The following is an 18,971-nucleotide window of genomic DNA, read 5'->3' as shown; positions in this document are numbered from 1 at the left end:
TTTCCTGGCCATGTTAGTAATGTGATTCCCATTAACTCTTTGAATTATATAATCTATAGATAAAAAATTAATTTAGTGAAATTTTGAATGCAAAAACTATAATTGGACTCACAGAACGAGCTCAATGGCATTGTTGGGAAAGTTCTTCTTTTTATACAACCAATTTATATATTTTTGTATTCATGATGCCTAGGACAAAATTCACAGGGCCCAACCCATAAGCTGTCATGCACCCTCAGATCATCACATAGGGTGAGTGTTTGACGAATCGATTAATGCATAAGAGATGAAATCTTCGCTTTTTCTAAGGCGCACGGTCGCTAACCATCTGTTCCAAACAGATTAAATTTGGATTCGTCGGAGAAATCCACTCTTCTCTAATCTTCAACGGTCCAATGGCGATGAGCTTTTGCGCATTCAAGGCGATTTTTTTTCACTTTCTCAGTAATTGGTGTTTTTTGTTGGGTTTCGCGATTTAAAACCAGCTTTACCCTCACAACAATCGACCGCAGGTTTCAAACTGTGTACCGAGTTAAATCATCCGAGTAACCGAGATCTGAATTTTTTTTTATTAATGTTATATGACCGTCTATTTTCACAAATTATTTTCTGAGCTCTAGCTACAATTCCAGCAGAATTTTGTCCTGCAAGTGCAGAACGATTTAAAATAATATATTTAACTGTACGATTTAGAAATATCCACCTTATCTTTAATTCAAAGTGTTTTATCTGCATATTGATTCCAAGAAAATAGACGACTAAAAACAGAATTCTATTATTGTGTTTACCTGGCGAAGAATATGATCAATTAAAATATATATTTATAAGCCAGCTATATATGTTATTGAACTTATTGCTCATTGGTTATTATTTTTTCTATTTCTTCTCCGGTATGAATATGAATCATTGTGATCGATCAGTAACATCCTCCGATGACTAACTGAGATTAATCCCGATCGTGAGATAGTGGGTGGTTGAAAGTCATTAACTATAACCGGATGAAGGCGTTCGGTAAACACGTTGTTTTTTCTCTTTCATTCATTCACCTTTATATACTGCTTCTTAATTCCTCAGATCGATTTCGCGGAATCGCTCAATATTCGAGGAATGCCAAGAACGGATGTGACCCGCGAAAATGTGAACGACCTTTCGGTGCCAAAAGTCTTGATTCTTTACAAAACAAAAAACGATCATAGGCCACCGCAATAATTGCGGCGCAACCTTCGGACTGTTAAATATATATTTTTCTAAATTTAAATTAACAGAAAAAAAGGTTTTGATAAGTCGTTGACCAAGATCTTAATCCCCTAAGGGTCGGGTCATTGATTCGAACCTTTGATGAGGAAATGTTTTTAAGTCGATCTTCTTAAATGAGGTGACTGGGTTTTTGAGTTATGTATTTTATTATATAATAATAATATAAAATATGGTGTGGAATAATTTTATAGCATACAAATAGTCAGTTAACTTTGAATTTTAATTTTATAAATTTATAAATACACAAATATAAATAGTGAACGCTTAGTAATATGATATAAACGGTGCTTAATTGTAATAGAACGCACAGGAACGACGTTCCGGCATCTTTTTTTGACATATCGATATGTAAATATAAATATAAATAAATAATGGTTTGCTCTTGAATTGATTAAAAAATGTTTTTATATCGCATTAAATTTATATAATCTGCTAGATTTATAATTTATTTTGCATGTAACTTATAAGTAAATCATATATTCGTGTAAGATTAAATTTTTGGCACGTATCTTTACGATGATAATGAAAGCTTAAGTTGAACTCAGTATTAAATACTTTTCTGTAAATCCACTCATTAACATACGATTCATTATTTTTCCTACATTTCTCTATATAAAATCCATACTTTGTTTTAATACCTAAATCAGAGCTTAAATATTTTCTATATGGAATATGATGAGATATGGAATAGTGGTTTCGTTTGCTGAAACTTAAAATGTGTTCTTTTATACTCACCGGTTATCCGAGATGATCTGGGCATTTTCCCATGACAATCTATTCTACCTGTGTCGGTATTCAGAGCCCGAGATAAATGTTGAAAGTATTTTAAAAAAATTGTTACAAACAGCTCCTTTGGAATTTACAGTGCTTAAAAAATATTCAAGACTCGCTTTTCTCATCATTCTTTCACCATGTCTGGGACGTCTTTATTTTATCATTTTTTCATGGACTGTATTATAACAAATAAATTTTGCTTTAGAAAATTTTTCAGTTCCCAAAATTGTTTAAATCAGATTTTTTTTCTTCAAATTCAAAAAGATCCAAACATTTTTTTGAGCAGAAGTAATTCTCATTTTTAAAACTCAAGCTTAAGCAATTTTGTAAGTATATGTAGTGTATTTTTTGTCGCTATCTATTTTAAACTTTCTGGCGTTTTGTGTATAGTTATGTTTTTTGTTCTCTTTCTCTTTTCATTTTCTTTGAGATCTTGGATTTTCATAAAAATTATGCATCTTATTATATTAATTTAAAACAATGTGACACGAAATAATTAAACTCATTTTTTCGATGTTTTTGACTTAGACCATTTTCATAATTATGGGCTCATATGTGAAGGTTATTGCAGTCAAGCGTTCTATTACATCGAATCAATGAATTAAGCGGCAATAAGCAAAGATTTTCTGAGAAATTCAGTCTGTTTGCGGTTTGGAGGAAACGATTGATGTCCACGAACTTAATTTGTGGTTTGGATTATTATTATGACAGCACCTTGTAAAATTTAATGTTATTCTTCCTGTATCAAAAATAGAATAGTTAAAATTAGTTATTGTAAATTATAAAATATAATGTTTATAGTGTTATGAAAAGTTTTAAAGGGCTTAACTGTATAATTTATTTTTCAATAGAGGTTTTTACAGTTTAATTCAATTATTGTTTATTGTATTAAAAATAGATTCTTAGATTTCATTAATAGAATATTTCATTTATTTGTTGCAATATGTATAGATTTTATTATTTTTTAGCTTAACGCGTGACGTTGTTCTATCCATATTAAATATAAAATTCTCTGCCACGATGATTAAATTTAATTTATTTGTAGTGCAAATATTTTTTTATTATTTTTATTTTACGTATTTCTGCATGAGTAAGAATTACTTATTCTGAAATATAAATTATAAATTTAATACGTATACATTTATAAAAAAATAATAAGTAAACTTAAAATGATATGATATATGTAACATTTATTAACTTAATTTTATTTGATTAAAATCATGATTTTATTAAAAATATATTTTTTAATTTCTTTGCAATTATTCCAAGCTTATTTTGGTAGATCAATAATATATTTTTAAGAATTTGATCCAAGCTTCACAAAAAATTCTTGAGGCATGTGTAAATCATCGTCAGATCTAATTTCATAATTATATAGCTGTTTTCTAATTTAAATTTAGTATTTATAATCGATTTTCTATTTAACATTTTTTTTTTGTACTAGTATTACTTCTTATTTTAGTAAAATAGCTAGAGTTTTCATATATATGTCTTTCATTTTAGCATCGAGAGGCAAATTTACCAGAATTTTTATAGCACTATTTTGAGTAATCTAGTGATTTTAATTTAAACTTAGTTAGATGACTATGTACATTTTCATAATACTTGTTTAATCTAGTTTTATATAATATTATATATTGAAACCTATATAATTTTTTTAACATTGATAAATTTTTTAATTATTATCTAAGAGTTGCCATAAGAATTATATATTATCACTTTTTGTAACTAGATAATTATTTACAGTGATTGTAATATCAAAATTATCACTGATCCGATGTATAAATGTTACAGTGAATATGTATTTTTTGATAATGTTATATTTTCACTAGTCAAGTCCAAATATATTTTCACCACTAGATATATATTTATACTAGCGAAAATATGCTGCTCTAAAATGTCTATAATACTCAATTTAACAGTTGCGAAACGTCCGTTTGCTTTTCAAACCAAAACCTAACCTAATGAATGTTCTAAAACAAATTACAGTTTTAGAACTTTCATTAAGTCAAGTCCGAAATATAAACTTTGCCAATTCATATCTTAGGGTAAATTAAGCGGAAGAATAAATACATACAGGATCGCATCTCACATATTGCTTCATAGTTTGTCTGCATTTTGATATTTTATTATGTTTTAAAAATATTATAGCAATCCTTACCGATAATACTATGGACTTATAATATGAGAGGGCAGATTAAAATATATTCAAACCGAATTTTGGTCAATAGGAGAGCGCAAAAACAATTATCACTTCTCAGAAGGCAAAAATTCACGTCAAAAGCAATAAAATCGTGTCAGCGCCGACGCAGTGGGAACGCTCGGTAACGAGCGTTCCCACTGCGACGGCGACGGCACGATTTTATTGCTTTTGACGTGGATTTTTGACTTCTGAGAAGGGATAATTGTTTTTTGCGCTCTCATATTGGGCAAAATTCGGTTTATATGTTCCTCATTTAATTTTTAATATTATTATAAAGTTGTAATATGAATGCCAGATTACTAAGCGTACCCATTACCATGACAACGGCACAATTGTATTGCTTTTGACGTAGATTTTTGACTTCTGAGAAGAGTTAATTGTGTTTTTCTCTTTTCTATTTGGTAAAATTCGGTTTAGATGTGCATTATTCGATTCTCACTCGTAATTTATATTATATATAGCCGATACGATTTTATTGCTTTTGACGTCAATTTTTGCTTTCTGAGAAGGGTTAATTGTGTTTTTTTTTCTATTGAGCAAAATTCGGTTTAGATGTGCATTATTCGATTCTCACTCGTAATTTATATTATATATAGCCGGACCGATTTTACTGCTTTAGACGTGGATTTTTGACTTCTGGGAAGTGATAATTGTTTGTTTCGCTCTCCTATTGGGCAAAATTCGGTTTATATTTAATTTTTAATATTATTATAAAGTTGTAATATGAATGCCAGATTATTATGCGTACCCATTACCCAATTGTATTGCTTTTGACGTAGATTTTTTACTTCTGAGAAGGGTTAATTGTGTTTTTCTCTTTTCTATTCTCCAAAATTCGGCTTAGATGTGCATTATTCGATTCTCACTCGTAATTTTATTATAAAAAGTCTTAATAATAGTGCGTTTTTATCGCAATGGCACAATTTTATAGCTTTTGACCTGGACTAAAAATTCACTATATGGCAACACTGAGCAGAAAAAAATACACGACTAATTAAAATATTTGGCATAAAATATGAGTTCAGAAAATATGTACTCATTATTATTTATTTATATATTAAAAATATATAAAATGCCATTTTTGTCATGAGGCCCGGAATCATTGTTTTCCTTAGGCTTTATCATATTATTTTAGTACTTTTTATTTAAAAATCTAGATTATGCATTATATAACAGTAAGTTTTTTAGATATATATTATTATAAATATTTTTAATTAATATTTGAAAACATGCATTTTATAAAAATATATTTTAAATGTAGCAATAAATTTTTATTAATATGATTAATCACAAATATAAAAAAATCGATCGCTTCTTCGTTCGTAGAGATATTCATCTCCGAGTTTCGATGAAACAATTAATTCTTTCGGCGAAATTTTAACGCTCACTATCAACATCACGAATTATCCTCTATCTTTCTTTGTTCCTTCGGCCGTTTCTCATATCGAGGTCGTTAGCTCAAAACCGCAACAAATGATATAAAATGCGGGTCTTTGATTAACGACTTTTTCAATACGTGCTGGTATAGCTATCTCTATATATATAAAAAAAAAATCTTTATTAAAAAATCTGAGAAAACAATAAAAGGTGCATCGACACAGTGCATTAATCTGATGGGGTGAAATTCAATCGTTCAATATTCTGGACGAGTTTTTTCTTATCGTGATATTCGTGCGTGAGCTTTCTCTCTATACGATTCGTTAGATATAAAAAAGTGGCACAAAGCATAAAAACGTACGTATAATGCATATATTTATCATATATTATGGTAAATTATACTATTTATTATATTTTCGTAATTTAATAAATACATATATATTATTTATATAAGAATTTAAATAGTTACAGGTTGCTTATTGAATGTAGAGATAAAGTGAAAATATATTTTTGGACGCTTTGATCTTTAGTCAAGCTTATTTGGAAAAAATATTTTTTATCATTTCTGTCAGTGGCTTATATTTTATTGTTACGTTGGGATCATTATTGGACTTTTTTACTTTTGTAAGATTAGTCTCCTTCAAAGGCGATACCAGATATTTATATATCCTAAATTCTTTTACGTATATCCATCAAATTCATTGTTATGTGTATTTTATATGTTTATTATTATTATTTTACTTTACATATCAAAGCACAGTTTTCATTACATTAAATATTTGCATTTTTTACTTTTCTCATTGCCTATAAAATAATATATGTATTATAGATAGTCAATGGCGTCGTTTAAATTCTTATCAAGCGGTAGGAAAAACTTACCCCAGTTTAGATATCTTGGCCTTAATCTAGCTTAGTCTTGACAACTAGCTTATTGCAAATATTTTAATACTAATTACTACCTGAGTATTCATATATTCATATTTATAGTAAATGTTTTTATTTACCTAATAACTAAAAATATAATTCAATATAAGTGTAAATAATAATAATTAGTACGTATAAATAATTACATACAATTTGATTTAGTTTATTCACGTGTCGATAATAAATCATTAGTTAAATTATTATACCCGATTATAAGTTAATTTTCTGGTTTCAATGGTACTCCCCACCCTAGCAATTTACAATAAAATCAAAGAAACGCGTGCGAATAAATGACTGATGGCAAATATCGCCCATATGTTTGCAACCAAAAAACAATCACATTTATTTTGTCACACAAATTTCACAAATTTCATCTATAACCTCAATACTTTGCCGAGAAGTGTCATTGGTTAATATATTAACCATATGACGTTAAGTTGGCGCTGTTGGACAAAAATCTATGTTTTATGTCATAATCATTATATTAACCATTTATGGATCAAGGCGATTCATTTCAGAGTTTAAATTTTTTGGGATATTCTGCAATTTTTGGGAAAAGTTATGTGTATAAGTTTTCTACATCATAGTAGGTATAACCTCAAAATCCTATTTCGCAATGCCAATAAATACAATAATTGTTTTTTGAGTAAAATATTTTAATGATTTTTATGATCTATCAAAATATTTATTTTCAATAATATATTTGGGATTGGAACAGTTTTAATTTATATGCTTTTTTTATTTGAAATGATCAGAGAGAAGATTATAAATATTCTAAATTTTACATTTTTTATATATTTTTAATATCTTTCGAATTTATATCCAATTTAAGTTTTAGCTACCATTTATTGCCGGGAGTAAAATTTATAGTAAAAAATATTTGTTTATTTGTTTATAGATCTTATTTATTTATAAACAATTATATTAAACTGCTTTGCTGTGTTCATGGGGTGTTCACTCTTCACTTTATGTAGCAAACGTTGTTTTGCTGCATTCTATATTATTTTATTTTGTACAAAGAAACAATAAAATCTAAAAGTCAGAGGGAATACCCAATTCTAGTCGTAGGTTAAGTGATTAGCTAGTCGGTAATTTCAAAAGTAAGAAGCCTCAGGAACGATAAGGTTCAACTTTTGATCATTGGACTGCGAAAGGAACGTGTCGTTGTGCATATTGCAGCACTACGAAACTTATATTATTGTAAGCATTGTGATGTGCCACTCAGGCGCGTACGGTGACATACATTATCTTTCGCTCGCTCGCATGTTAAGTGACGAGAGTGAGTGAGAGGAAGTGAGCGTGCGGAACGCATGTAACGCATGCTCTTATCTCTCACTCACTCTCATCACTCACGTGTTTTGAACCATAACATAAAAAAATTAGTACATACATAATTGAGCAATAAATAATATTTTTGTATTTGTTCAATTATTCTTAAAATATATTAACCTGTCAAAAATATATATTTGCCTAATAATGTATTTATTTGATGTACATAATTTAAGTTTCAAAACCCAATCCTTTAATTTAGAAATAATTAATTTACTAAACTATTTTCGAATAAAATATTGCAAAAGATTTTATTATAATATTTAAAATATTTGTATTTGGTCCTCGACCTGAAAAGCTTTAGAACCCCTGGCCGCTCTTCATCTAGATCCGGCTCTCTGGTGACATATTTTTATATGGAATCTTTTTATGTCTTTTTAATTTCATTAGTAAGATTTTGCGGATCATCTATTGCTAAAAGTTTTACTTTGCATAACATATAGTTTTTTTACTTTTACATAAACTGTTTACATAAATGCATTAAATTTTATTTGTAATATATATATATAATACATCAGAAGCGGGCGGTGAGATACTTTCCCTCTCGATCGCTCGCGTGTTAAGTGACGAGAGTTAATGAGAGATGTGGTCCGCATCCCTTTATCTTTCACTCACTCTCGTCACGTAACACGCGAGCGATCGAAAGTGAAAGTATCCCACCGCCCGCGTCTGATACATATGTCTGTATTTAAATTATTATTAGGTAGTAATTTATAATTTGTTTTTTTTTAGTAACAATATTTAAGGAATGCATATATAGAACATGTTATTATAAATAAAATCCAGATTTATATTTTTACTTCATGAAACTAAAAACAATAAATAAATAAATCACATATATTAAAGTATATAGCAGACAGCAAAAAAAATCGAGCAATTTTTGAAGCTCCGAACTTCGGAGCTTAATCGCTTTATAATTGCTGCACTTTGCCGACGTTTTATTGTATTATAATTGGAGTTTCAAGGACGAACTATTTTAGGGGCGAGTTTTGCTAAAATTTATTTCAAGGCCGTGCCGTATAAATAATTTTGTAAAAGTATCAAATATATATTATTAAATAATAATAAAATACGACAAAGTGCGAAAATATTTTAACCTTTCGTGCGCTCCGATAGATGGCAATACTTAACTTACGAAAAATTACGTTGTAGTACATATGTTGGATTATGTTAATTAAAAAAAAAAATTTATATAAATAATAATAATTTAGGTATTATTAATAAATATCTGTAAGTAAAATAAAAAATATTTTAAATAATTTTATTATATTTTAAACAAAGTTAGTACAAAACTACGTAAGTAAGCATGACGCATACAACAGATAAGTTATGTTGTAGATTATATTATCACAAAATAAAATAATTACACAAAAATATTTAACAATCATTAAATTGAAGGATATATACGATTAGAAAAACAAGTATGTTTTTATTTAAATATAACACGATTGATTTATAATTATAATTAGCATTAATTATGAAGTATTATTAATGGAACATATAATATTATTGTGCGATTATTTCATACGATATATAAAGTCAACTTTCAAGACACATATATCTATTATTTGAAAAACTTATACAAAAACATTACAATTTATTAGATAATCCCGAAATAAATGCAACTTTTTAACTTACATATTTTGCTATATTTTTATTGAAACACACAAGGATTTCACATGCCGATAATTAAAAAAAATTGGGCACCAAAATTTACAATGGCAAAATTTTTAGCAAGTATAAAATTTATACGTAATTTCATGTTATATGAATTTATTAAAAAAAACGTCATCTACAGCCACTAAAAACATTTTTAAAATGGTAGGTGATTCATTAGATAGTTTAAAAAATTATGATAGATATGAAAACAAAACGGGAAATAATGATAGCAAAAATTTTCCTTGATGTATAATATTTCGCAAATGATTTTAAAATTTTAAAATGTATAGTACATCAAAATATATATAAAGTAATTGCTTATTTTAATATAATTATTTTATTTATTCACGCATTTATGATCTAAAAAATAGTGTCGAAGACAACTGTATGATAACCACAGAACAAAGAATATAATAGTAACTAACTAAAATATGCATAGAAGAGCGATTAGGTGTAGAAAGTAAAATATTTGCTTGCCATGATTATCGATTTGCTTTACTATAAAAGATACAAAATATTTTTAGCCCTTTGCTATGTTAACATTAAAAATATATCATTACAATCCGTTTTAATATTATCTATACATATTTTAAAAAAATAATAGAATATATTTTGTAGCTAAATAGTTTTTAAAATGGCAATTTTAGAACCCCTGTGCAATTATTAGGTTGGGTAAAATAATTGTAATTTTCAAGAAATATAATACATTTATTTTTAATTTTGGCGCCACAGGCGATCACCTGTGTATCTTTCCTCTCTGTTCTTAAAACACGACAATGCGCGTTTTTAAGTAGCAAAATTGCCTCTTGATTAAATTAAGGAACTTGACTAGAACGTTTCATCACATCCATCTTATTCTCCGAACCTTGCTCCTTCTGATCATTTATTTCGATCAATGCAACATTTCCTAGATGGAAAAAATTAAAATGCAGGGGGGCTATCATTTTTTTTGTATCAGAGCCCCTTAATTAAAAAATTGAATAAGTGGTTTGAAAAAGTTATATATTTCAAATAATTAAAATTAAAATAAATATTTAAAGCTGATTTTTTATTTTCTATAAAATACGATAATCATTTCGGGATTACATAATATTTTAGATCAATAAGATACATTTATCGCAATTATTTTTAAACATTTTAAATTTATATGTTATTTTATTTAATTCCATAGAAATTCGAAGTATAATTTATACTAATTATCTTAAGCAATTAAAGCAGACTTTCTTTTAAATTCTATCTGTTCACTGAAAGGAGATTTTCATATTGTTTTTTAATTGCTCAATTTTCATCATTCTATATTATTTTTTTCGTCATTTTAAGACGATGAATATAATCGTATTTATTTCTTTCTGAATTGAATCATTTTTATTAGTTTTAATATTGATCTCTTTTTAGTGAAAGCAGATTAGAAAAATGGTTAAAATAGGTGTTTCTTATACCAAAACCTAGGCAATATGTGGTCGGTTTAATCATTTTAGGAGGAAAAGTATTGTTGAACATAAAAATTGACATGGTAAATTATTTTAAATTACGAGATCGTTACTGGATATTTTTAAAATCTCTAAATATACGTTATGCTATTTTTCATATGAATGTATTATGAATCGAACAGAGAAACAATATTTTAACCTAGAGCTGTGCAAAACTTTAAATATAAGTTTTAAACGAGAGCTTAAAATTAAAAATATATTATAGGCAATAATAAAAAAATAATTTGACTTTATGGTACTCGATAAATAATATTTTTATTTAATCTAATAATTTATTAATTAATTACTCAGAAATACACTGTTACCAAAGCCTTAAATTATACAGGAAAAAATAGATTAAAAATAAATTCATGATTCATAAGGCAAAGTACTTATCCATTTCATATGATATCACTACAATGTGTACACAGTGCACAAATGATAAATTTTTTAAAATAGGTTATAGGAAAGTTTAAGTGCTTTTATCGAATCGAAACAGCATATTGAAACATGCAATTTTGGACAGTTATGATATGCAATATTTCAGAGCTCAGTGTCATGGCAATGACAGATATAAAGATATAAAGTGAATGAATTTGCATGTTTTTTACTATATTTGTCACATTCTTTGAATCTTGTTTGTGTGCCACAAAGACAATCATTCATTTAATATTTTTATTATAAGCAACAGAAGCCTAACTAACCTTTAAAAATAATAGCAGCACTGTATTTGCTTTATATATAACATGTTTAGTTATTTGAACAACTTCAAACCAAAAATGTACCGATTTATAATTAATACAAATAATATCCAATAGTTGTCATTAGAAAATTGCGTTTAAAAATTATTAACATAATTGGGTACTCTTAAGGTTCTCAATTATTCGTATTTTTATTTCGGTTTTTACCGATATTTAATTAATAAATGCAAAAAATCAATCAATCGCATGTAAAATATTATTTAATAATAATTATTTTAATCAACCATAAAATTAAAAATATGCATAAAAAAATGCTGTGTGAATTACTGATCAGTAAGGGCGTCAAAATTATTATGCTTAATTTAATATTACATACTTTTAATCAGGGACATCATTTCAGATTTTATTGCAAAATAAAATTTATTATACATACAATAGTTAATCATATTTGGAACGAATTTAATATAAATGAAGATCTGATTGTGCAGATTTTTATATAAATTAATTTTCGATCGAATTATTTGTCTTAAACTTAAAAAAAATTGCAATAGTATTGAGAGATTGTAAATTAAAAATTAAATCAAGAATCAGCTTTATTCTATAGCTTTTGTAAGAATCATTAAACATCTGATTTTCGGTGTTTAATATAATTATATAATTTTCTAAATTCCTGATAGAAATTCATTAAAAAATTTACCATTAAAACGTATAGTTATTTTGCTATCATATTATTATATTAAATTAAATTAGTGAATTTAAAATGCAATTTTTTATATTTTCATTAAAAAATATTATTTATTTCTGTATATAGAGCATTTTAAAAATATATCCAAAAATCGTTTGTAAGCATGCGGCCCTCAGTTGAGCAGAAAAGTTGAGTATGTATGTGTCGCCCACGCTTGCTTTAAATAGCCCGAACTCGTATAAATACCTTATTTGTGCCCATTTTTATATAGAACTATTTTTCCTGATAAATTTATTAAATCAACCACTGTGCCGCGGTTTATTCTCACTTGAGCCCATCTCGCACCCTCATGTAGCGATTTTACTAGAAGCGTACGACCTATCAGACAAATTGACCGATCTACAATGCAGCAAATGCTGGCATTGGCTCCCTCTATCGCCGATCGCATCCCCTGCGTTATCCGTCTGCGTTGACGACGAATGGAGATGGATTTCTTTGTGATAAGGACTAGGACTGCTAGCGCTACCTCTCGAGTTGGACCTATCGTTATCCGTCAGCTCCGAGAGTAGCGAATTGTCACTGCTAACCGGATACCCGGTGATCACGTCCACTCTTATCACTTGAACAGTCTCCGGGCTCGGTATCCTAGATAAAGTCAGACTTTTGCGCTTCTCCCTTTTATGAGTAGTCGCCTCCTTGGTGATGGATATCATGGGCGGCTTCCTAAACTCGACGACCTTCGACTCGTTCCGGTCCTCGAATTGTTCGTCGTTGTTGTTGGAATGCGCTTCTTCTTCTCCGTGATGCGAGGAGCAGTCCGAAGCATCGTCCGGCAGGCTAAACTCCCTGAGATATTCCTCAAACTCCAATCTATCGTAATCGGTCGAAGATCGACTCGAAGCTCTAGATAAGTCCTCGGGGTTCGACTCGCACTTGACGAACATTCTATGCAGGTGTGAAGAGCAACTCTTAGGCACTGTCTTGTATCTGGCTCTTTTAGTAAACCAAGAGCTGGACGAGTCGTCGAATGAGGCGTCTTGAGGAAAGTCCAAGTTGGTTATTGAGAGGAATGCCGGCCGGAAGATGCTCTTTGTAGCGCTTATTTTAAATATTTCCGTTTCGACGCCAGATGAAGCAGATGCGAAAGACGTGGAAGGCGTTTCCGAACCGGGCTTGTTCTCGTTTCGATCTTGGCAAGGTGACTCCAGATGGTAGCTGGAAGATATTTGAAAATAAAAAAACGCGTTAAATGCTGCGAGTCGTTTGCATACATATATAGTGTATTGAACGCAAACATTTTTTTTTTTTGTAAATATTCTACATCGTTAAATATACAAATCGCTGCAGCAATACATAAAAATATTCATATATAATTCACGTACATTTTTAATAAACAATATTCATATTAAATTGTAAAATTCTGAATCCCATAATTTTTACAATGTTTGATAAAATACTTACATTAAAATTGCTACATTAAATATCACATGCAACACTACATTTTTTCATTGGATAAATCATATAAAACAACCACACTTATGTATCTGTAATCATATTATAACTTTGATGACAGTATTATTACGCAAACGAAAATTTGAAGCATAAAAATTTCACATAGCAAAAATTCCACATATTAATAAAATATTATTAAAAAATATTAAAAACTGGGTTATAAAACGCTTTCAAAGGTTAGCCGACTCAATAATTAGCAATCAACCTAAATTTATATAGATCAGTGGCGTGCGTGACTTTGAAACAGTGCATGCGGTTAGTGTGGGGGAATAAAACTGTATTTTTAAATTTATTTTCTTTATTTTATAAATATATTATGTATTTATTTTTTTTAAATTAATTTTATTCTACGCTCCTTATAAAAGTCAGCAATAACCGCATCATATAATATATTGTCTTACTTTAATTTTTCTAAAAGTGTTTTTTCTATTGAATGTTTTAATTCTTTTCATTGTCGAAAATTATCTTTCTACAGAAGCACTTGTCGCCGATATGGTAAAAATTAATTTTATTTAAATAAATACTTCCGTTAAAATATATTTTAGTTGATTTTTAATAATCACATTTTTAATACAATTTATAGATTTCAAATGGAATTAAGTTCAATTTTCAACCTCATAAAATTAAAAAATGTTCCATACGAGCCTGCACTACACTCTCTGGAAGTTGGCCAAGGTTGGCCAAGGACGGAGAATATAGTGGGTTCCTTTGGTCGAGCTCGGTCTAAAATCTCTCGGAAGTTGTCCGAGGTTACCGAGAACGGGAGGTAAAGTAGGAGTAATTCAGTCAACTTAGCCAGCTTCGAGCGCTTCCGAACATTGTTGGCAAAAAGACCGAAGTCGGAGCTGCTCTTTCGAGCGCGAGTAGTGAGATACTTCCTCTTTCGATCTCTCGCGTGTTAAGTGACGAGAGTGTGAGAGATAATGATATGGTTTTTCGCAAACTGAGATAGAACAAGTAGCTTTGTTTAATTTCAGTATGAGCGTAGGCGTCCTATGGTTACCACGCATGTCGAGCGCTGCATCGTGGTCACGTGGTCAAGTTATAATATCCACATGCTTATCGGGGACTTTGAATATTTTAAGGCAGCAAAAAGGATAAATTATATTTTTAATATTATATCGTTATTATATTTTTTTTCATATAAAATTGAATAATTAAAAAACAATTAGTGGTACTTGATTTTGTTAAAAAAATCGTTTCGAATATCCTTTTGTATTTTCCTAGATCGGTTTATATAAATGTCACACCATAACGAATTCTTATTTAGAATCGATGGCGACAAATTCTAGGATAGTCACAGATGTGGTGTTCGTATTCTGAAGTATAATTTTTATGCCTTATGGCATTTTGCAAAAGCCGACAAAGTTTTTGCGTAAATTGAATTTTTACGACCAATAAGTTTTCACTGATATTGTATTGGTGAGTGCCCACACAAACTTTTATAATTATCAGTAGCGTAATTTTAATAACATTACAATTTAAAAATTGCGATTATTTGGCACATTTTACAAATATGCCAGCTGTACATAACAGCAGCCGCCGTGCGTACGTCATTCACGGCATATGAAATTTGTGGCAGTGTGGCCGCTACTCGAAAGTCGGCGACCTTGGCCGACTTCAGTTGAGCTTCGGTTCGGACAACTTCCAGAGAATGTCGTGCAAGCATTAAAGTGGTTCTGGAAAAAAAATGTTGTATTCCTTAAATTTAGTCAAGTTTAAAAGTGCCATAAATTTAAAATTATCTTTATCTTTAAAACGATCGGTAGTATTCGTGTTTCAAGTATTTCTAAATATCGAGCTTTATACCTCAATTTCAGACCTTCTATATTATCATCGTGATTTCTTTCCCTATGTAACTCTTCAATCCTGACTGTCCCATAACGACTCAAAATCTTCTTTTTTGTTATTCAAAAATCCCACACTTGAACAATTAGATATGACGAACATTTTTTTTTTGTGAAATATTAGATAAAATATGGGTAAAAATAGATTGAGATAGAAATTAAATTATAAATCTTGGAGATAGCATCTAAGTGCTTCTGCATTAATCACATTGATCTTCATCTTCGATTATTTGGTCAAATATTATTATTAATTCTCTTCTGAATTCATAAACCATCTTAAAAATTCTACTATTGTAATTCGATATTGTAGGAGCAGTGGCAGGAAAACGTTTCTTTATTTCACAATCAAGAAGTAAAACAAAAAATTATGTAAATGATAATATCATATATATTTAAAAAAAAACGCTTGCACCCCATTATATACTTAGCAAATTCAATCTGTGACCATAATAGTGAGCAAATAATTTGTCTGTACATCCAAATTTCACTAAGGTATTATGAATATGATCGAAAAGAGCATCAGGACTTACATCGATAAATCTGACAAATCTTGAATAATATCATAATGAAAAGCAAATCAGGTAAATTAATTTGGAAATAATATATCTGTTCGCAGTAACTTCCTCATTATATAATAAATTGAGCTCTGAATAAATCTTCGATACGATTTTCTTTACCAAATCTTTTTAGCGCATATGTGAGGTTGAGAGTAAATTTAATACAGTGTAATTTATGATAATATATTGATATTAAATTTCAATATTTTTATATAAATGTTTGCAATTTTCGCTGTATGGAATTTTCGTGTTTGCAGTTTTTATATTCATATATTTTATTGTAGCAATTTTAGTTTGTGTAATAATTGTCGAACCTATAATTTTACTTTAAACATAAAAAAAAAAATTGTGTAGAAATCAAATAGTGATAAGTAATGACAGAGTCGTCATTGATTTGATCTTATATCTGATCTGATCTAAGCAGTCTACGATATAAAATCCAGAAGTCGAAACGTTGGCAAAATAGAAATAATATTAATAAATACAAAAATACATCGCACAATCATACGCATAAATCAGAATTAATTTGCATTAAAGAGTATATATAAATATATTTTATTGCACAGTATCGGGAGTTATTTTTAGACATTTTAGAGATATTGTAATTTGAAATTTATTTCACCACTTAAACTCCTGCGACTCATCGGTGAGTGACTTGTCAATTTTTTTTAAAACAATTTAAAAAAAACTTATTTATTCACAGTTTTTTTGATTAGTAAAGTATTTCATTTTTATAATACAGAAGAGAAATAATACTCGCTAATTAGTCGCTGGCGTTTAAAGGGTTAATATATTTTTCATGATTAATTGCTATTTTAGAGATGTACGGTTCATAGTGTTTTAAAACATTTACTTATTTAGTATTGTAACATATTTGCATTACGTTAGTCAATTGACGATATATTTTTAGTGTGTCCTTGACTCTGAGTGGTTTCAGTTTTTTTGGAGGTATTCTTCTAAATAAAATCCAGAACTAGTCCGGGAGCTAGATTCAGAATAATCTGCATTTCGATTTATGTAAACCGTTGTGACAATAGTGAAGCATTAAAATAGACCAGTATGAATGTATTATATTATGTACTTCCATTACCGTTCTGGCGTGTATCTTTTGAGCCATTCTTGCTCATCTAGCGAAGAATTGGCCAGTCTTCTTTGGCAATAATGTCTTGGACTTCCGCGTCTGGAAGAAGCCGACGCTGAAGTCTCTCTCCTGTCTGACAACTTCGCGCGAAAGCACTTCATCACATAGTAGAAACAATCTGCAAAAATACAATAAAATCAGTTTTTAAGTTTGATATATGCTTAGAATTAAAATATATTTATTAGAAAAAATATTCAGTAATATTGAGCTAATATACATTTAAAATGGCAGTGTAAAAAATTATTCCTCAACTATCAATGATGTTATTACGTGGCATAAGTGATTTATAGATTTAGAATATTTTTTTATGTAGTGTTATTATTACATTATTCAAATAAATAAATTTAAGCTGTGAGATTAACCACATTTTGAGAGCCTCTTATACCTACAGTATATAGTATTTTCTCATTTCGCACATCACTTGAAATCTTATCGGCGATCTAACGAATGCTCATTGTGCTGGCATATAGTACTTTCTTTCCGATGAATTGCTACTGTCTGCCATGTCATCCACGGGGATCTCGAATAACAAAAGAAATTTAGCACCAGCGTTTTGCCATTGTGGCGCAGTCTCGCGGAAACGAAGTTTGAGGATCTGTGATAAAAACAATGGACCACTGCAGCGCTCTATTGACGCTGGATTTTTTTGTCAAGTTCTCTAAGCGCATACTAACAACAATAAAACCAAGTTGCATATCAATCTTTTGTCATGTGCGAATAATACCAGGTGTTTTTGAAAAGAATATGCGTAGACAAATTTTCAAATGTGGTCCAAAAATCTCATTTAATCGTTGCATAGCAAATATTTTTTTTAGTATACTTTTTAGCATCATATTTTTATAGTAAACAACTTATTATGTTACAATGATACTTTGACCTTAAATTCACTTAATAAGATTTTATTTTCTTATGTTGCACAAAGAGCCCATGAGACAAGCATTTAAAAATCTGTCCAGTTTTTTATATCCCCTGCATCTGAATAATGTTTCGTAGAAATATAATTTTTGCAAAATATGTTTTTGATTTAAGGAATGTTATTTTTCTTCCAAATGCTTTTATTTGCTTTATAAAGTTTCGTTTTTACAATATCCTAAAATATCAGGTAACTAAAATTCATCAAAATGGCTCCACCGGAGATAAACGACCGTAGAATAAATGAATGCAATTCTTAGAATTGCCCTTCAGGTGCAAAGAGGAATTGGCAACATTTTATTTTGCATAAATAATTTCTACATATATGATATATTTAAAACTTATATATCAATAATTAATTTATTGGGAAATTATATAAAAATATATTTAATGTATATATGAATTATTTATTTAATACATATTACACAATTGAACTATTATTTTTAAAATCATTTTTAACTAATTATTTTACTAAAACAATAAAATATTGACTTTAACTACGAATTACTTAAATTAAAACAATTTCACAAATTGTTTTGTAGAAATTTTTTAAATAAAATAAAAATAATAATACTTAAAATATAATTTTAAATTATTTTAATATATATTTTATTGAATTATAAA

At 28.8% G+C, this 18,971-nt stretch overlaps 1 protein-coding gene across 1 annotated transcript in view; it reads right to left on the bottom strand.

Annotated features, from left to right (window-relative positions):
• Positions 1-12,725: 12,725 nt before the first annotated feature.
• Positions 12,726-18,971, bottom strand: part of LOC148234535 (uncharacterized) — a 76,319-nt gene continuing 70,073 nt past the window's right edge. The window contains exons 2-3 of the mRNA XM_088188407.1: positions 17,385-17,553; positions 12,726-13,593 (exon numbers count right to left, since the gene is read on the bottom strand). Of these exons, the coding sequence (XP_088044533.1) occupies positions 12,726-13,593; positions 17,385-17,553 (1,037 nt within the window). The remainder of the gene's footprint in view (positions 13,594-17,384; positions 17,554-18,971) is intronic.

Source organism: Plectrocnemia conspersa, unplaced genomic scaffold (genome assembly GCF_051122295.1).
Source record: "Plectrocnemia conspersa isolate PC_06_02 unplaced genomic scaffold, ASM5112229v1 ptg000006l, whole genome shotgun sequence".
In the NCBI taxonomy this organism is placed as follows: domain Eukaryota; kingdom Metazoa; phylum Arthropoda; class Insecta; order Trichoptera; family Polycentropodidae; genus Plectrocnemia; species Plectrocnemia conspersa.
The sequence above is the reverse complement of the archived record's forward strand: the minus strand, read 5'-3'. Positions and strand labels throughout refer to the sequence as shown.